This window comes from Sabethes cyaneus, chromosome 2 (assembly GCF_943734655.1).
Source record: "Sabethes cyaneus chromosome 2, idSabCyanKW18_F2, whole genome shotgun sequence".
Taxonomy (NCBI): Eukaryota; Metazoa; Arthropoda; class Insecta; order Diptera; family Culicidae; genus Sabethes; species Sabethes cyaneus.
Window position 1 is genome coordinate 178,369,344 of NC_071354.1, and position 22,021 is coordinate 178,391,364.

Here is a 22,021-nt window from a genome sequence, read left to right on the forward strand (position 1 = left end):
TGCTTTCTCATCGATCCTTTATGCTGGTGTGTGTCACAAGGCAGAATGGCTTGCCTTTTTCGCCTGCAACGGAACAAACATCACTGGTAGCAATACAAGGTTTGGCGATTAGCTTGTAGCGGTTTTCTCCTTTTTATATGGATACCATCACTGCGACCATTAATAGGATCTTATAGGAATCGGAGGGGTTTAAGAATAAACCCACGCTTACTTAAATCACTTGAAATGAAATGATCATGTGGCTGGAAAGTCGGCTTACTTTGTGGCATTATTATTCTGACTTCTCTCAAACTCTGTTTCTCTGTTACTAGGGTAAAAGGCCTTTTTTCGATCATTAAGTGACAACCTGTAGCATTCCCACAAGTTACGATTAAACGATATTTATTCGATACAAGTTTTTCATAATGGTTGAGCTACTTAATACCTGGACACAAAAACACAGATCTATCTCGGAACCTTGTTTATGAAATAAAAATTTTGAACACTCAAAGTGAAGGTAATTTATTGCACTTGAAAGCAAACATAGCGAAAAAAATTTCTTAGAACTTCGCTTCATCTTTATTGCATCCAAAGTCACCTTTCCATGTTTCTTCAATTTCTGACAAATATTTCTCAATTGGATAGAATAGGACACCACACGAACCGTTGCTTTTCAAGAGATTGCACTTTTTCTAGTGGTAGTAAAATGAAAATTTCTCACTTATCTATGTTTTCCTACCTAAAAAACAATCACTAACCACATTTTATTCGTGGTTTTCATAACTTCTGCCTAGTTTTGATAAAAAATAAACTTTTCCTATTTTTCCTCTCCATATCATCTTACTACCATTCTTCCGTGAGCCCGGGGAAAGCGATTTTGATACGAGAGCACTGAATATGTTTGCGACATTTCAATTCGAAGAAATTAAGTTTCGCAACATGAACGCGGTAAATTAAAACAATGTTTACCAAACATTTATTGGTTCAGGTGTCAAACGTTATATTGCGATTAGCAATAAACACAAAAAAGATGCATGAGAAAGTACTGTTGCTGCGCTGAGTTAATTTATTGTAGCGCTAAATTGGGCTGTTTGCAATATGTACAATATACGTTACAAAGTAACGACATCTGTTGTATTCAACAGGGCAACATTAACAATTTCAAGTATACTCTCACGCATGGCGCATGATGAGACACTAGCGCCAATTTCTGTTCCTTATTATCAGAAAGTAGAGGCGGTGTCCTATTGAGGATAATTGAGTGAATTGATGTCCTTTTCCTAGACCCCATTGTCTCGATAGGAGTGCTGTCGTACTTTTTTGTTGTAGTGGCAGCATGCCAAATCAGGACAAAACTTTACAGGTCCATTGTGAGCTATAAACATTGCACTCGAAAAAAAATACAATAGTTTCTTTTGGAAGTAACAAGTGAGTTTCTTTTGTGTCTAACTTTTTATTCATGGGTAAAAATTGATGAAATTTTGGGTAAAACTAGTTTAGAGTGTAACGTTTACATGTGCAAAATTTCGTCACAATCTGTCAAGACTTGGTCACTTAGGTTATCGAGATGGCTTCTAAACCAGAAGTGTTTTGACGAAAAATTATGGGTGCAGTCGTAGAAAATCCAGTTCAGTCCCACAGATAGATGGCGAAACGGTTTGGAATCGATCATTCGACCGTATCCCGTGTAGTTAAATCGTTTAAGGAGACCCATTGATGACCTGGCAGCGGAAAAAACGAAGACAACCGACCTCATGAAGGCAAGGAAGGTGAGGGATTACTTCAAGCACCAGGGCCGGCGCTTCTCTTAAGCAGAACAAGCAGCTGCTTGGAGCGTCACTTCGTGGGGACGCCATTTCTTCTACATTAAAAAAAACTGTAGCATTAAATTAAAAATTTCTTTCTTCTTCTTTAGCAGCATAAAGCCGGGATGGCAAGTGGTGTAATTAGAGTTACTCTCCGCTGTATTGAGTCCTGGGCTTTTTCTAAAGGCCCTCAGACGCGTACGAACATGTTGGCCGAAAATGTTGCTGAATTCATCTTCGGTCACCACTCTCGCCAGTGTATGAGCACCATGAACCAAGCAGGCAAAAATAGATGTTGGGCTTTTCACTCGACCTGAATGACCCGCCACCATTTTATTTGTTTCCAACCCAACATATGCTAGCGTGTATAAGGCCCTTAAGGCCGATGAAGGTCTAGAAGAGAACAGATTCACTGCACGGTCTTCAGGTGTTCTTGCGACGTGACCGACCCATTGTACTTTCCCAACTTTCGACAAGTGTACTTTGAGAATCATTCCGAGTAGTGCCTGCAGGGCATGGTTCATACGCCTACGCCATTCTTCGCTTTCTGTTTGCGCTCCACCTTCTTCTGATAAAAATCTATTCGCAATGTTTTGCGAAAACAATCAAAACACTCAGATAAACGTGGTGGGAAAGTGGCATCTTCGATGAAGTAGCTAGGTATGAGGACGAAGTTTCTGAAGTAACAGGAAGTATGAACAGAACTTTTTCGTTTTTGAAGGTTTATTATTCTAATAATGGGTTTCAAGAAACCGACAATTAACTTATTCAAAAGAAATGGCGGTTGACTGTGGCCAGTGTTTTGAAGCCCGCACTTGTGTGGGCTAATTTTCTCACACACGCGTACTCGTTCTAATAAGCACACCGGCATAAGCATTCCTTCCGGACTCCCGCTCTTGTTTATTCATGCACTGCAATGACTTTTGCGAATGTGTATTTAGCTAACAGCTACGGTCGTCGCTCTCGCACGTTATTACAGCCTGAGCAACTGATACCTTTTACGCGCGTGACCTCGCACTCCCACCCGCGTGTAGAATCGAGCGCGTAAGAAGAATAAGAACAGAAAATTTAATGCAAAATCTGTATCCCAGTGTGCCGCTTGCCCTCACGGACAGCTGGCTGCTCACGAGTTGTTTGCCACGCAGAATGCAGAAAGACGCTTCGGGACTCTGCGTTTGCGAGTGTGTAGGTAGTAGAATGTTTGCACACAGCAAAGCTAGTTGTTTTCCGTTTGTTCTTGGGGCACCATTTTGAGAATTTGCGTGGAGCGACAAATTGGCTAGCGCCGCCCATGTCAAGCACAATCCGAACCTTTCGATTCGGGACGTAGCCAAAACGGTCAATTCTTTCAACGTAAGGAAGACGCCTAACCGAACCAAATCCTGCGCCAGGAAGTTGTACCGCGAGTGATTGGTTCAGCTGAAAGGCATCATAATGGACGACGAGAGGTTCACTAAAACTGGAATCACACTGACTGTCAGCGAACATCAACGGCAACGTATCGTAACCAAGGATGGAAGATCAGTGATTTTGATAAAATCAGTGAGTTATCGCCACACGCACAGATCACGATCCGTACAAATCATGGCAAACAGTGAACCTTTGGCGTTGATCATAAGATTTTGTTCCCTAAACAGTCTCAGCAGTCGATCATAGTGTTACATTTTGCCTAGCTGTGAGAAAAAAGGTCACACATGTTGTTTGTATTGCGATTCATACGATGCACACAGCCAATCGTCTGTATCTGTTATATTTCTCAACGCAGTCATGCAATGAACATGATCTGACATGAGGTTTGTCATAATCTGTACGGGTCGCGACAAAGTGTTTGTCGCTTACAAGTAGTGACGTCAATGAATCTGAATCTGATCGCTCCTACACTCAAAAAAATCGACACGTCACATCCACGTGAAAAATCATGTAATCTTCTGTACAGCAACTTACGTGAGCTTCATGTACTAGTTAAAGGGAAAATTGATACAACTTACCAGGATCGCATGAAAACTGGTTAGTATGAGTGCGAGTTACCAACAATTCACGTGAATGTTACATGAAAAGTGTGATGGATGAGAATTACCTATGTTTTCACGTAATCTTGACGTGCTGATTTTTTTGAGTGTATGATCTTGATCGCTAGAAGCGAGGGGGGCTCCGTAGCCGCAAGGTTACCGAGTCTGCTTTGACAAGCGAGTGGTCGTGGGTTCGAATCTTAGTAGAATCAAGCCATTCTCGATGTCAAGTGACTTTAGCATGGGTTTATTCTCAGGCCCCTCCATTTACCCTTCCTTCGTGCTGAATTCTATATTTACCCTCTGAAGCCTCTTAACAGTGCAAATGTCCCTCCTATAGTTAAGTGTACTGGTCAGAGGTACGAATGAGTCCTCGCCAGGGACGGCTATAATATGGGATAGTGCTGGCAGCGAGGAATAAGTGGGTAAAGTAGATCAAGCTTTGAAGGAAGGGTAAACCCCAATACACGCAAGCACGCATACAATTTAATAAGCATATCGCTCACTCAATAGCGATTATAGCAAAAAAAGAAATGCAGTGCAGGTCATACAGCAAACACCCGGGCGATATTACAATAGATCAACTATACTGGTCGCAGTAATGAGTACACACATGAAAAAAAAGCGATTTTTTGCCATCCCTGATCGTAACGGAACACTGTGCAACATTTGCTATACAAAAGACGCATTGTATACGATTTAAGGAATTCCATACAGATGCAGTCTATGGGACGATTCAAGTATGACGTCCACCAAATTTCTGCTTTTTTAGACCCCCCCTCCCCCCTCTGTCCGATTGTGCCACAAAACTCAACCTCCCCCCCCCCCCCCTTTGGACGTCACACAAACCTAAAATAGAAATAAAAAGCGTGTTAAAAGTAAAAAGTGTTTTATAAAAATAGCTTAATCTTTTAAGAAGTAGTGTAAGATTCAACAATCATAGAAAATGAAATTTAAATTTCTAGATTTTTCCGGATAAACAGATCTTGAAGTTATCTTTTTAACGAAATTATAAAAAGATTCCACGTTTTGCACGTTTGTACTTTTTCCACCCAGCGAGCAGACTTTTACTGATTTTTTACAGATTTCTTTTTCCGAATTGCTGTATGTAATTTTATTAGTAAAAAATATTTTTACGATTATGATTTATGAACTGCGAACAAAGCCTCTAACAACCTTCAATTGCAAATCGTCACAAATCAATGAAGTTTTGGTTTCAATTGAAGAGCACCGCTCCGGTTTAAAACAACTTCAATCTGCATCGGCGAAACAGGTTTCACTACATCGTGACGATAGCTTTTAAAGTTTATTTTGTACTTGTCTATCAAATATTTAGTAAAACGCTAGAAACTTTGATTGCAAATGAACTGAAATTGATTTACATATCAATGCGATGTAACGCATGGTATAATTAATCTAGTGTAACATAGGCAAATCGTGCCCGATTTTCGGCGCCGTCAGCAGAAACAATTACCAGCATCAATTGAAGCTTGCTTGAAAGAATCTGTTTTAACAAATGAAACAAGTCGCTTTTTGAGTGAAGAGAAGATAGGAAAGAATCAGTTCATTCATTTGTTTCGACGATGTCGGGCCCTCTTGCGATCTTCTGAAGTAAGATAAGTTCGAAAATCGAAATAAATCGATGAGTTTTTGTAGCCTTTTTCTGAGAATAAATTTTCTTCGACGGATGTCACATTTGCCTAGACCCTTCCCCGCCCCCCCTTTGTCACAAAATTGACACCCCCCCTCCCCCCCATAAGCAGTGGACGTCATTATTGAATGATCCCTATGGGAACTAACTTTATATTGGTCTATCGGTATAATAAGCAGTTTTACAAACAAATCTGCTTTCATTAGTTCAAAATCACCAAAATGCACTGAACGAGTGCTTAGCTATGCAACAATTTTCAGCCGTGGGCTGGTTCATCTCCACAGTGGTCCAAAAGGGCGAAAAGCGAATCTTTTTTCCTAGTGTCTTTTGCTTTCATTTTATCATTTATGGTCTTCAGCACTTTTGTTCGTATGAATATCCCCCTTAATCTAAAACTGTCTAAAGTTAGTCATTGCTTATTATAATGAAAATAAATAAATAACGTTTTTATGTTAGCAAATATAGACATAGTTTCTTCGGCAAAGTTGTAAATATTGTAAAAACAAGCAACTTTGCCGAAGAAATCCATCTTTATTGAGTACTGAACTTAGTATTAGTAAATAGACACATGGTTTCTTCTGCAAAGCTATAGAAAATATAAAGGCAAACAACTTTGCTAAAGAAACGACATTTCTATCTCTATCGAGTGCAGAGCTATAGAGCATTTTCCTTCGAAATTCTTTAAAAATAAGTTTTTCAAACTTAGCTTATGTTGGTTGCATTTTACAAGAATATATGGTTCCAGGCGATTATCGAAGGACTCAAAATACACGTTTTTTTCAGAAGATTGCAAATCTTTAGGACCTTTCTTTACAAAGTTATCGCTTTTGAGTCGTGAAGTTAAGGAAAAATAAAGCTTAAACAAGCGATAACTTTGTAAGGAAAGGTCCTAGAGATTTGCAACCTTCAGAATAAACATGTGTTTTGAGTCTTTCAATAATCGTCTGGAACCATTTACTCTTGTAAAATGCAATCAACATACGCTTAATATGAAAAACTTATTTTTAAAGAATTTCCGAAGAAAATGCTCTGTAGCTCTGCACTCGATAGAGATAGAAATGTCATTTCTTTAGCAAAATTGTTTGCCTTTATATTTTCTATAACTTTGCCGAAGAAACCATCCGTCTGTCTACGAACACAAAAAATGGACGTGTATCGAGCCTACAGCGAACGCGAAACACATAAAACATATGCTTGCAGTACTCTCATTTGGGTTGTTGGGGACAAGCGGAACCAATACAAGTTTATAGTACTCGACTTAAGCTTTACGATAAGGTGCTGATTACATAAATCCGCTTGCCCCATTTTACCCCATGGGCTCGTGAATCTATGGAAATATGAAGCTTGAATATGCGATAACTCAGCAAGTAAGGGTCCAAGAGATTTGAGGTGTTCTGCAAAAACATGTATTTTGAGAGCTTCGATAATTGCCTAGAACATTGTATTCTTGTAAAATGCAACTAAGAAAAGCTAAGTATGAAAAACTAATGTTTAAAGAAGTTTTTAAGAATATGCCCTATAGTTCAGCACTCGATAAAGATAGAAATTATATTTCTTCAGCAAAGTTGCTTGTTTTTACAATATTTACAACTTTGTCGAAGAAATTATGTCTATATTTGCTAACACAAAAAAGTTATTTTTTTTATTTTCATTATAATAAGCGATGAATAACTTATGACAGTTTTAGATTTAGGGGGATATTCATACGAACAAAAGTGTTGAAGACCATAAATGATAAAATGGAAACAAAAGATACTAGGAAAAAAAGTTCCACTTTAAGCCCGTTTGGACTACTGTGATCTCGTGTCTGGCATAGATTGCATCCGCCGCAACAAATAACACTAAAACCGTTAGTCCTAGGTATATAGAGTCATTGGAGAAAATATGTTATTTCAGCTTCCGCATTTTTAGTGACATTATGAGGGCTCTCATTTTTCAATAATGATTATTTCAAGAATTTGATAGAAAGAGAAATTATCAGACGAGTAAATGGAAGTAGTGATGTCCAAAATTTTCAGTTATTCGATCATTGCCTTGCCTGCAATATCGGATTAGTTCAGTTATTCGTGCTACTACTATTCGATTAAAAATATTCGAATATTCCTTTTATTATTTCGATTAATGGAACGATTATGAACAATTAACGGGGTATTATTTAGGGACTATTTGTATTCATATTATTCCCTTCGAACTATTCGATTAATTTAACTACTCGTGCTGGCAGTATTCGAATGAAAATTGTTGAAATATTTCTATTGTTATTCGATTATTTGATTAATCGAACGATTAACGGACATCGCTAGACGGAAGGTGTGGTTTGTCCCATCTATTAAAAATCCAAATGGCTAGATTACTGTAATTACCGCGGCATTGCGGTGGATTTCAGGGCAGCATACGATACAGTCGAGCGCGAACAGCTCTGGCATATATTGCACGAGTATGGTTCTCTAGACACTCTCGAGATCTTTCGAATCAAGCAGAGGATTCCGGCAAGGGGATAAACTGTCCTGCAAGTTATTCAACATCTTTATTGCAGGTGTGACCATGTGTGATATTGAAGGCGACCGGACACCGAAACGAAGGGAACGATCTTCAGTAAGAGTAGCCAACTCCTAGGCTTCGCAGACGGCCTTGAACATTAAATGTTGCGTAACTTTTCCGAAGAAATGAAAAGGCTATCTTTCATACTTAATTTGTTACAGCAATTGTATAACTGTATAACTGTTATGGTTTATAGCCTGTATCTTGTTGCGTGCTGCAAATAGAATACACATAGACAGAAAATACACAATCGCAGGCTTAAAATATCGCCGCAACCTCAACATTTATCTAATCTATAGTTCAAATTTAAAAGCGTTTTATTAATACCAAAATGCATTCAGACATTCAATAAATCTTAGCAAACGTATTGGTATGAAAAGCTTGTATCGAATAAATGGACTTGCAACACAATTCTTGAATATCCTTCATGCTGCCACCTAATAGGCTGGAAATAAATCTTATGCCCTAGATAGTCCTATACTCATTTTCATGTGTTTGTAGATCAGTTTCACGACCATTTTTTGTTCCGAGATCGGAAATTTCTTCATCAATTCCAAATAGCATCCAGTTGATGACTGATCGTTGCAATGTTGTATCATGTCAGTAAACGCTCATCGTTCCAATTTATTTATTGGGTTGCATGATGTACGCTTTTTTATCACAAAACTTTACTGCTGCGGATGATTCTCGGCCTGTTTCATACAAGAAAAAAAAAGCACATTTCGACCGTGTTATCCAGAATAGCAGCCAATCAATTGGAGAACGGTTACTGCTCTCCACAGTTTATATCTTTGTCAAAAGCCTGTTGACTTGATGGCCATAATTGAACGCTAATGACGAGGGATTTTAAATTTCATTAACCCGTTTTACTACTGTTCCCGGTGCAGAACTGTCATCGCACGAGTGTACGGTTCTGCTTATTGTAAATTGGACACCGGCCAATTCGACTTCGATTGGAGATACCTTTAATTGTCACCTCATTAACAAACCATTTAATCAATCAATGGAATATCACCAGTAGAAATGCATCCAGTCGTTTGTTCTCAGGGAGGCTACTAACAAGGCAACTTATTAGCAAACTAAAATGGCGCCTGCCACCTCTTGGTAGGACCAAGGGGACCAAGCAAAGGGGAGCATTCACCATTCGCATTCAGCGTGTAATCAGCTGCATAATGAACCGTTAAAAAAAGTAAATTCTTTTCCATTCGTTACCCTCCACGGCATCATTGCACCGCTCGCTCCGCTGAATGATCATTTCGCATTTACACCGGGAAATGGTGTTCGTTTTTCACGCAGTGAAAACCCCACGGATCAACATGTGTCAAGTCACATCATTCTGATCGGGCCGGTAATTATGAGAACCGCAAGCCGCGTCGGCATTGGAGCGAGAGAGGGGTTCGTTTCTTGATTTCGATACCGTTTCGAGCGGCCAACGCAACGCAGGGGAAGATACATATCAGCCAGGCAGCAGCATTCGGGTGTGGAATTTTTGTTTTTCCACTATTGCTGATGCAGCATTGCATGGTTACGCAGAACGTCAACAGTCGGCGCACGATGGAAGGAATACCGGCGCCTGCGAAAAACGAAGCCACCGAAATTATTGTCCGTGATCGGATTTCCAAACACGCACTACCATCGTGATGGAAATCTTGTTGGTTTCGTTGTGCCACAATGTACGAGCATTTTCCCAGTCATAAATTTGTACCGGTTTTTTTTCCTCTCAATTTAAATTATTTCTCACTCTTATCCATTTTGCTTCCATTTGTTCGCAGCTTTGTTTTCACTTCATGTGACGAACGAACGGCCGCCGAGCGCTGCGCTGTATGTACTTGAACTTGACCGCCGCGATTTGCTGCCCATGGAAATAGATGCAATTAGAGGTGAATCAAAATGATGAACGACGGACAGACAGCTGTCGATCATAAGTGTGACTCAAGTAGGTCATAAACGGGTCTACGGCGTTGTCAATATTGGTCTTGATTTGATTTTCCGTTGACGCCACGCTACAAAGCACAGCGCAATGACTTGCTCTTTCTTATGCAACGCATATTTAACAAAACATATCGACACGTGTCTGCGAACCTATTGATTCAATAAAACGATGGCCTGAAATCTTTGGGATAAAAAGTTTCTTTTATGTGTATAACCTACGAAGCAAGTTTCTTCTCGTACGGTGGCGGCACGTATTTTTTGATGAGTATGGAGCACCAACTGACCCTTTTCAAGCGGCGAATAATAACACTCCAATGACCGTTAGGGGGGAATGTGGCCAACATCGCCACTGGAAAAACATATCACTACAGAATCTATCTTTATCCAGCTGGGAGCTCCATTGTACTCCCTGCATTTAGTCTGAACTGCCCACTTATCGCTCACAGGCATTAACATAATTAACTTAATTTATTCGAACAATTTTCACCATTTATTCCCACGAATGTCTTCAGGAGAGATGATGATACCTACTATGTAGGTATTAAACCAATAAATAAGGAAAGAAGACCATAAAGAGGTCAAATTGTTTGTCACAAAAACTGATTTGTTTTTTTTTTTCATTAAATAATATCCGTAGAGACAAAGAAAAGTAAAAACAGTCTATACTATGTATAGCATTTGTTAATAACTTGCGTAATAATAATCATTAAGTTTTATCCTTCATTTCCGTATATTACAGTTCATGATATTACAGACAGTATTACCTCGATATAAAGCATCTTTATTTTTATTTTTGTTGCGTAAACTCGAAGTCGAAACAAACATTTTTTTTATTTAAACGAAATTGATAATTGAATTGCAACTAAAAAAGGGGGGGGGGGTTATTGGTCTAATAACCTTTTGTCCAATGCTGGAAGGCGCGTGTGTCGAACCAAGTTATAATCTGTAGGTGGAGGAAGAGGCACAATTTGTGCCTAAAAATAGCCAGCCCATGTCTCTAATTAATGAGGGGGGTTGTGCAGTCTCCTTTTGTCCAGCGCCTCTATGGTTCAAAGTTACAAGTACCAGCGAGCCACATTCCCTGGCGGATGTTGTGGGTTCGAATCCGGTTATAATCCCAGATTATAACTTGGTTCGACCCACGCACCTTCCAGCATTGGACAAAAGGTAGGAGTCAAAATGACTACTTGTCAAGCGTAGCTACCTATACCCCCCCCCCCTTTCCTTTCCGCTCTTCCCCTCCTTCACCAAAAATTTTCATTTCTTTCCCCTATCGTCCCTTCATCAATTGTAGAACCATCGTTTCAAAAAATATTAAACTTCAGTGTATGTATTACTGATTTCTGCAAGTAGACACGGTGATAATGCGTTTAGGATGATCAGTGTCACGACTTGTTTGACTTAAACATGACGCATTTATTTTAAACATGCATTTTAAAAAATGCGCACGCCTTATTTTGTACGCGTGTGCGTGCAGAATGATTTGGCTATGAATTTGATATTTACTCTTCGGTTATCAAAATGCAGTCCAAGCAAGAGGAGCTCGCATATCATAAAAATTCAGTCAGCTGTTAGAGTATACAAGACAATTGCGGGGCTAATGCAATGATCCTATTGACTGTAATAGTCTCTCCCAACTTGGATTCGAACATACTAGATACCAACCAACCTACTCAGGTAGACCAGTCCCACGACGTCCCACGACGAGTTTGCAAAATCATTCAAGAAGACCAAATCAAATATCACCAATGTTAGGGAAGTAGTCGGGAAATGTTTGACGACAGCCAGGAAGCTGGGATTGGAAGAAAACCGAAAGCCAAAAGCCACAGTGACGACGAAAAGAGTGGCCAACGCTTTCGGGTGAAACCTTAACCTGTGACATCTGTGACGTTGCAAACAACCTGGAAGCATCACTTACAACCACCCCATTGGCAGACAACCATGTTTTCGCTGCCAACATATCGTGTGTGCGAAAATGAGATAGCATGTCAGCACTGCGTTTCACTCAACTGCCAGCAGTCTGATTTGGGCCTGCTGTCAAATTTTGAGCCCCGGACATGCTGTCGCTGACGTTTACTGCAGCTCGATATAAAGATGTCGATGGGGTGCTTACAACCTTGCGTCAAGCTAAAAAAAACAAAGCGGCCTATCGATTTAAAGAAAGATTGTAACTTCAAATCATCGATCAAAACAAGACAGCCAAAACACGATACCGGTAGCTGTACACGATGGAGTTCGATTGTATGATGATGGGTGACGAAACCTACGCCAATGCCGAATTCAAACAGCTACCAGGGTAGGAGTTTTTAACACAGTAACCGTAAAGGGGGAAGGCGAGAGACATTTTAAAGCACATGAAACTGTCGAAATTTGTTAAGATATCTGGTGTGGTAGGTTTTCTGTACCAGTGGCTTGCAAAGCGACGTTGTCGTTGCAACCGGAGTCGTCAACCTCAAGCAAAGTTTTGTGGACGAATGCTGATTTTCCTAAAGTAAAACAAAAATTTCGTGCTGTTTTGGCCGGAATCCCTACTAACACAGTTGTTATATAGTGTACTGCCAACTGATTAGATGGGTAATTCTGGTTATTTCTTGGTTATGTTGTTGAGGGCTGCCATTACGGAACTAAGGCCACAGAATTGGCACAGACTAACACTGGAGCCTCATTCCATCGTCAATAAAAACGATCATTTCAAATTTTCGCTTAAGTCAAGACTCAAATAACAGTCGCTGCGTGAGAACGCCGCTCGCCTGCCCTGGCGTTGTTGTCAGATAAGATAATAACAAGTAAATTTATAGCATTGCTAAATTTATAGCAACTCACTCTGCGTAGCGCGAAGAATACACCAGGTGATGCCAGTATGTTTGCCAAGTTTTAGGGGTGTCATTGAAACGATGTTTTGTTAGAAAATTTGTTCGATGTGTTATGTCTGTTAGTCTGTGGAAGTAGTATGATACTAACAACGTGCAGGTGGTGCTCAAGGACAAGAACGCTCCCAGCACATCAGAACGTCCTCCAATCGAGAAATATTGGGCTATCGTCAAGTGAAATCTGAAAAAGACCCAACAATAAATGGACAGAATGTGAAGGCAGGAATTGACCGACAGGAATTGACCAACAGGACTCGGCAATTCGAGTTCGGTCTAGCGGAGAATTAGTTGAATATTTTTACGGTCTTTATACCAATTGAACCTTAAAAAGCAAAATCAGCCCAGTGAAATGAGCAGAGGCATATAATACTTGAATGTGGTTTTCCGGCGAAACTGATAAGGCTGAGTCGAACGACACTGGATGGAACCAAATCAACTGTCAGAATAAAAAAAGAGATCACAGTCGTTTTCGTAACGTTGTTAGACTGAAGCAAGGGAATACACTCTTAAACCTGTTATTCATTATTGCCTTGTGCACTCTAAATAGCATAAACGTGCAAAAATAACAATATCATCATCATGAGATGTGATATGTTCACTTGCCCAAGCAGCACACTTTTGACACTTTTAGTTGAGGAAACTTATTTACAACTGAAATTGGTTTCAAATCAGTTGCCATAACTGCTTTATGACTACTGTGTTAGTAGGGTGGTTTTGCGATGGTATCGATATTATCAGAATCGATCGCAGAGCTGTCGAAGAAGCTCTCAAAACTTCAAGTTGGAAGTAATGAGTTTGGGATTCAGCGTGCAGAATGCCAAAACAAAGTACATGCTAGTCGGCAAAGAAAGTAGAAGGCCAACTGGTGTTGGTGTCGAAGTGGAGGTGGATGCGGAACAATTTGAAGCATGGAGCATTTTTTCTTTTTTATTACTTCTATACTATACGCGGTCATGACGTAAACTGTTATGGAAAGGGAGAAAGTATCTGATGCGAAAAATGATTAATTGGATGAACTGAAGAATTTCGATACCTATAGACCAAAATTATATCAGAGCAACGGCAGGTGGGGTTTGCATCAAGGTTCTCTTGGTTGGTACCCGAATGTTTTACTAACTAAACTACCGCTTTCCGCTATATTAGGTAGTCTAATACCTAATTTTGTTTTCCAGTTCATCCAAATTACCATTCTTCACGTCACACACTACCTCCACTACTACCTTCCAAAATAATTTGAAGTAGTTGATGAATATGGATATTATTGGTCCACTCGTGACATGCAACAGGCTTGAATCATAGACGCTTGAATTACTGAAAAGCGCTTGAATCATCACAATCTAATTGTAGGGCCTGGGCTCTAATCTGGGAATCTGGATTTTAATGCGCTCTTCTAATGGCTATTATGATCAAACGGATGCGCAGGATCGACGGATGTTGGAGAACCATGGCACACTCGGCGCAGGATCGATTACAGACCCTCGGCATAAAAATAAAGCAAATATTTCAAAAATTTACAGTATGGTTCCGTTTATATCAGCCCCGATTATTTCTACAGCCTATTATATCAGCTGATATTCCCGATTATGTCAGCCCCAAAACTAAGTTTTTTGTTTATTCTTTTTAAGTTATTCAATGATTTTTTGAGGTCACAGAACACTCGATTTAATCTTGTATGGACCAGGTTGCACAGTGATCCAAACAGCGAAATACGCGATCGCGTGAGATTACGCCGATACGCGAAATTTTTCACTAACGGTGTCTTTTGCAATATTTCTTGATATAAAAAACCTTCGTTTGACAGGATCCATTATGTGATTAATCCCCTTAAAAGTTAAATACAAAAAAAATTTTCTCACTTATTCGAGATGCAGATTTGATGCGTTCAACAAAGATGAAGTAAATATCAATACAAACAACTTTGTCAAAGGCATCATAGCTTTATCTCTTCATGGAAATTAGCTATAAAGCGTTGTTTGTGGACAAACCTTTAAAAACAGTTTTTGTCCCTAACTTATTCTGGTCAATTTTTACGTGTTCATAGTGTTCTAGAAAGTTATTTACCTTGCTAAAAGCCACGTTTTAGTAGAATACTATTATGCGATATTACCTGAAATTTCCGAAATATTAAGTTTTTTTGAAGATTACTAGTACTTTTTTGAGCTCAAATATTTCTCAAGGGTGTAATTGGTAGCAGATCAAATAACTTACTATCTACCTCGACTTATTACGGTCAAGTTATTTTGTACTTTATATGGTCGGTGCTGAAACAGACCGGACCAAGACGCAAAGTTTAAAAAAAAATTAGTTAATGACAGCAAACGATTAAGGATTCTTGAAGCTACATTTTACTCTAAGCAGATTACACAAATGTTGTAAACAACCCGAGATATGAAATGAAAGCTAGAAACATCAAAGCGTGGCAAACTTTAAGTGCGTTTTTCTGAAAATAAGGATTTTGTCACTTGGTTAGGTCTGACTTAATACCGACCACATGAGGAAGTAAATGTGTTTTTTGTAAAAAACGAACTTGGAAGAAATAAGAAAAATTATATACAAACTATGAAAAATAATTGACAGTTTGCGTATCATTTTTCCCAGTTCTTCCAATGTTCGCTCTTAACAAAAGCATATATACTCCCTCATATTCCAAATTTCCATCAAGTTTAAAAATCACTACAGATTTGGATAAATTATTAAATTTCTATGCTTTTCATTACATTTTTTTTCTGTATGGACATTATCACTGCGACCAGTAATTGGATCTATTGTGATTGTGGACCAAGTGTTGCATTCTCATTTCATTCCTTTTGCAGTTTCGCAACAGAATGAATGAACTGCTGTTTATAATCCATGCTTTAGTGTCGATATTTTCGCCCTTTTAATGCAGTATACTACATTTTTTCCTGTATGGACTAATCACTGCGACCATGTATCGTTGATCTATTGCGATATCGCCCGGGTGTTTGGTGTATAACATGCACTGCATTTTTTGCTATAATCGCAATTGAATGAGCGATATGCTTATTAAGTTTTATGCGTGCTTGCGTGTAGTGGGATTTACCCTTCAATGCTGTCTACTTAACCCACCTGCTCCTCAATGCCAGTATTGCCTCCAATTACAGCCTTCCCTGGCGAGGCTAACCAGTACATAGTTAAATAAGAGTGACTCTTTGCACTGTCAAGGGTGCTTTTATGGGGGTCATATAGAATTGAGCATGAACGAAGGGTAATGAGGTGCCTGAGAATAAACCCATGCTAAAGTCACTTGATATCGAATGGTCTGATCCTACTAAGATTCGAACCCAAGACCACTCGCTTGACAAAGCAGATTCGATAAACCTTTGGCTACAACGCTCCTCTTCGTTAAAATTAGGTGCAAAAATGCTTCGTTCAGGAATAACACTGTGTGACTGACGTTACAACGAACGCAAAATTGACCAATTTAAAGGATTTGAGGTCTACTTTTACTATTGGTTTTTGGTTAGGAGCGATCAACATGGAATGAAAAGCAAAATTTGTTTAGATGGGATGCAAAAATTAATTCAATGGTACTGCGAAATATGTGTCATATTTATTTTTACTGTAGAAGTAGCTAGGTATGATGCAGTTTACCTACTTTACCTCGCTTACCTTCGTAACCTACTTACTAGCAAAGAAACAAGTCCCGTAAAATTGACGGAAATTGAAATTTTGCATATCATTTTAATTTAACAACAACGTGGTCAAAATCACTACATATTTCTTTAACAAAAAAAAAACGCCGACTAATTCAGAGTTTTATGTGCGTCACGCAAACTTTTGGGAATGTTTCGATGGAAAAATATTTAAAAATTTCATCAGTGAAAAGATAGGTATAGAGTGGTGGATATTAATTTGGCAGAAATCTAAGCATTTAGTGAAATTTGTAACCCAGATAGCAATGAAACCTAAAACATGGAAGGTTAAGAAAGTAACATTCATTAGCAAATAAAATATTTGAATAAATTGAATAAATAATTTCCATAATTGAGTGACTACTTTGCAGCCGCTACTTTTAACGAGTTCTTAGATAACAAAGTTTATGATGATGCTCATAAATGTATTTTCAGAAGTAATGATTATTTTCTGATATTACTAATTGTAAATATTCAATAAAATACCATTTAACATTGGATCCCGGACAAACAAAAATGGTTCACACGGAGTTCACGGAGTCCACACTTGATTCCTATTAAAGAAATTGTGTGGAAGAATTCTGCAGAATACTCGTACAGAATGCTTTGCTTTCAGATCCAGGATTCTTGTATGAGAATCCAACAGTTGGAATCCGCGGGATTTCCTTAACTTGCCTTTCCTATGAAATAGGAATCTTTGGGATTCTGAAAGCAGAAATCCTGGTATGTTAGCAAGGGTACACTTGTTTATTCTTAGTGGTTAATAATGTATTACACATAATGGATTAAATAAAATATATTGTAATAATGATAAATCTCTATCATTTACGGTATCAAGTTAATATTTAAAAGCATAGAGAATACTCATTTGCATGATAAATTTTTGGGCAAAATTAAGGAAACAATTGATAGAATAGAAAAACTATTGTCTATTCTCCAATATTTTTAAAGAAATTTAGAATATTTATTTTTTATTTTTCATTTACAAAGTGTTCAATTAAGACACTTGAAAACGAATTTGAAAAATTTAAAATTAATTCTCACGGAAAGGATCACTGAGCTATTTTTACTATTTTGCTGTTCAGAACTTGTCAATTCTTAGAAGAAAGATGATATTGTTTTCAGCTTGTAGTTGAATCCTCATTACAAAACTATTTTGCACAGTTTCATTCAAACCAAAAATATCGTAAAAATCCGATCGGATCGACCTAATTCTTTTTCCATGTAAATTCAGTTAAGAGAAGTTTAAAACAATTCATTCCTTTTATTTTGATTATAGCCTCTTTAAAAGGTTGTCATTCACATTAACAGCTGACCCGTTCGTAACTTCTGCGGGATTGGGATTGAAACCTAAGTCCTCGGTGTGAGAAGTGTAAATACTAAACTACTCACTACACCGGAAAGAATGGACGCCACAAGTAAAATTAATTATCTGGACGAATGCCAGATAAGAAAGAATTTACAAACGGACTTTTGTTTGTCATATCCAAGGCTCTACTTAAATATATTTTTCAAATAATCAAATTTCACATCGAAAAGAGCATGTGAACTGCTTCCAGTAAACTTTTGAAGCCAACCGTTTTATTCAACATTTCTTCTAAACTTTTGAAAATTAAAATGACAAAAGTTCACGAAATAGTTTTTAACTTATTTTACTTAATTATTTGTGTTTAACCTCTTTCACGTATGGTTCTGAACAAACAAAAGTTTCGTATGTGCTCTAAGATCCTAATAGGAACCCGTTAGAAAGATAAAATATTTGATGCCTGAACATTACGAAATCTTGATCCAATTTTTTTGACTATTTTTTAGGAAATAGACAATAGATTGTTTAAATCCAATTATTCAGCAGAAGTAATTAACATATATTCCACATTGACTGTGTGAATCAAATCCACTACTACTAAGGACCATGCTGAAGACCACTACTACCGAGTTGTAGATCATCGAAATAAGCTAAACCAATAGAGCTATGTGAAGAGCTCAACTCAAACGTTCCTCCAAAACTTCTCGAATTAATTAGATAGAAAGCATATGATGCTTAAAGCCTTCAAAATGAAGCTCTTTCCTAAATTTCCCGAATTCATTGCAAGATTGACAGTATAATCTGCATTATCCAATGAATCGAAATGTTTTGTTTGCAAAATCTCCTTCACAACAACAACGGAACCACTTTGGCTCAACAAATGACTTCTCACCATTCTTCACCACCACCATCGCCGCCGACTGGTTAAGCACCAGCAACTCGACGTACGCTGGCTGATGGCCGGTGGGCTAGCAGAAAAGAAAGCACTCAATACCCGCCAAGTTCAAGATCTCGTCAACAACGCGGGAGCAATACTAGGTTGGCAAAAAATAGGATCCACCGCTGGTAAAGAAGCGAAAAAAAACGGGCAGCGTGCACATTACCCTACTGGCCACGGTGCTTTCATTTGAGGTCTAACGCGCGGGTCATTCCCCTGTTTTCCCGGTCCGGTTTGACTTATGGACTATGGATGACCGTATGCGAATCTACTCGACGTGCAGACTGCAGACAGAAGACGAATGAAAGTATAATTACATTTTAGCATTTATACTCGCAGCAACATAACTGTAAACCGCTTCCCATCCCTTTCCGGACATGCCCTCGACCAGGACTGCCACTAATAATAATCAACATGATGAATGCTTGATGGAGCACTGAATGCAACATGATCACTTTTGAGCCTCCTGCCATCGACTCCTCATCGACGAGGGGATCGGAAGACTTTAATGGGTGCACAGGCGTCAAACCCCTCGCACCTAGATTGACTCCCAAGCGGAGAAATCACGGTTACACACTTGCCTATCACTCGGTCTGCTCGATTGAGGGCGAAATTTGAATTATCTAATGGTTACCGGACATAAACGGAATGCTTTCGCTAACAACTAGCGTTCTTACTTCACATAATCACACTTACCACTAAAATTATCTTCATTTTGTCGAGGGTGTCACTTTGAACTGGCAATTCTCTCTACTAGCAGTAGGTCAGCATTCGCTTTATTTGAGTCGAATCGCACTCTCAGCTCGAAACAGCAATTACACCAGATAATGATTCAAACAATGTTCACTAACTAACTCTTCCTCGGTTAAAACACTTCTTCCAAAGCGGCAATCTTCCGCTGCTCCAATTTTTCACCCGAAAAGAAAAACAACAACAGAATAGCTCAAAGTTCACACCGCTTCAACACTATACACTTCGATGGGATCGTTTGGACTTGTGGCGCTTCTCGGCTGCAAACTGGATCTTCCCCTTTCTCCAACGCGCCCAGCTCTCAGGCGAATGAAATTAAAAAAAACGAAGGCCCCAATTGTTCCAAAGCAACACAAAAACAGCAAAAGGTTCGCCGTGTCGTTCCCTGGCAACTGTTGAATTCGGACTGTGCGTTCGAGCGGGCCGGTAATCTGGTTTTAACATCCGCTGCGCCGTACGCGATACGCGATGTGCCCGTCAGTGCCAGCAGCAGCAGCACCAGCAGAGTGCGCTGCAATACGGATGAACCATCATCGATCGCGGCCGCTAGCTGATGGTTGATGGGGCTACGCTACAAAACAGACAGCGAAAGCCGCACCACACCACCGCACCGGCCCGAAGAGCGGTCTTCGGGACCGGGTGTGTGCGTCTTCATGGACGCGGACGGTGAAGCGCAATGTTGCAGATGAACCATCGCGACGGCGCGATGGGTTGAGTTCATGCCAGTGTGGAAGCAATTTAGGACCCCATACAAAAACAGCTCGAGGCTAAATGCAAATTGAATTCAGTCCAGTTGATTATTCTGAAATCATTTTTATTGACTGTTCATTTCACAAACTGCGAATGGATGGGTAACGAATAATTCCGTGAAACTAAACTAGTTGTAAATTAGTTGTACTTATATGCTGAGTTAAGATCCAAGAAGTCATAATTGAAAAAATTAAAATAAAATACTACTTTCCAAATGGTCCGGATTTTAGGTTGAGAATATTAGATTAAACTTGTTTATCTAGACTAAGGTAAGTGAAAATATTCTAAATCAATAATTAACTTACGACAGAATTTTTTTTTGTTAATGTTTAGTTTTCTTCCAGATGATCATGGAATGCTGTACAACTGTACAGATGAAGAGAAAATCGCTAATTATGTCCAGTTTCTGAGAAAAATAGTAAAATTTTCAATAAGTGGAGCTAGTTGGTAAATATAAATGAAGCTAGGGAATGTAGGATAGGTGTTAATCACTTCAAGCCGGGAAAGTTCATTATCGAAAATGTGATTTTTATTATGTTGTTTAATGTCTTTTTAATGTTTGATATTCAAACATGTTTGGCCAAACACAGAAGGTTAAGAAGCACTGCGCGATTCCGTCGATTCTGTCAGTACAATATAAAACAGTTCCATTCAAGCCAGGATGCTGTATATGCTGTATAACCAAACCGTTCGTTCAAACTTCTCCATTACCAAATGCTCGTAAATCTTTTCGTGGTTAGCATCATCAGCACCTAGAACTAAACAAATAACCTATCACTTCGTAAACATAAACACACTTGTGATGCTCTATAATCCTCCGAGACAGAGACGTCTTGTATGCCAAATGAAAGGAATTGTTTTATTACCTGTATTGATATTTTGGCAATCATCACTTTTTGCCTTTCTTTTATGTATCTTGTATCTTTCGAACAAGTAAAATTCCCTGACATTTGGAAGCAATCGTTTATGTTTCCGGTTTATAAATTCGGCGGCCGTAATGATGCTAGGAATTATCGCGGGACCACCAGTCTTTCTGCATCATCTAAATTGTTTGAAATAATTGTAAGAGTTTCATTTCAACTGTTCAACACGGTTTCATGACTGATCGATCCCTTCTTCTTCTTCTTCTTCTTCTTCTTCCTCTTCTTCTTCTTCTTCTTCAGCAGCAGCATAGAGCCGGCTCGTGCTGTTTCAAGCACTCGTCTCCATTCAACTCGGTCTTGGGCCACTCGTCGCCAATTCCCTAGTCGTCTCAGAAGTCACAAATCGCTTTCGACCTGGTCGAGCCATCGTGCACGTTGGGCCCACCTGTTCCTGGTGCCGGTGGGGTTGTTGAAGAGTACTATTTTCGTCGCACTGTCGTCCGGCATCTTTACGACGTGTCCGGCCCACCCTAGCCTGCTAACTTTCGCTAGATGTACGATGGGAGTCTCCCCAAGCAGTGCCTGTAGCTCGTGATTCATACGCCTCCGCCACTCTCCGCTTTCAGTTTGTACTCCGCCAAATATCGTCCGCAGCACTTTCCGCTCGAACACGGCAAGGGAGCGTATGTCCTCCGTAAGCAACGTCACGGCTTCAAGTCCATAAAGAACTACCGGTCTAATAATAGTTTTGTACATTGTTAGCTTCGTGCGGCGGCGTATGCTTCCTGATCGTAGCGTTTTGCGAAGGGCAAAGTAGGCCCGATTTCCCGCTTGGATGCGCGCTGGATCTCCTTACTAGTGTTGCTCTCCGCGGTCATCAGCGATCCCAAATACACGAACTCCTTTACCACTTCTAGTTCGTCGCCGTCAACGATGACCGTCCGTGGGAGGGGCGCATTTGTTTCCTTTGAGCCT

The 22,021-nt window shown here is 39.4% G+C and overlaps 1 protein-coding gene across 1 annotated transcript in view; it reads right to left on the reverse strand.

The window, feature by feature from the left end:
* LOC128736400 (uncharacterized) overlaps positions 1 to 19,528 on the reverse strand; it is a 128,853-nt gene extending 109,325 nt beyond the window's left edge. Inside the window, exon 1 of the mRNA XM_053830881.1 lies at positions 19,380 to 19,528. Coding sequence (XP_053686856.1) covers positions 19,380 to 19,397 — 18 coding nt within the window. The 5' untranslated portion in view covers positions 19,398 to 19,528. The remainder of the gene's footprint in view (positions 1 to 19,379) is intronic.
* Positions 19,529 to 22,021: the final 2,493 nt, after the last annotated feature.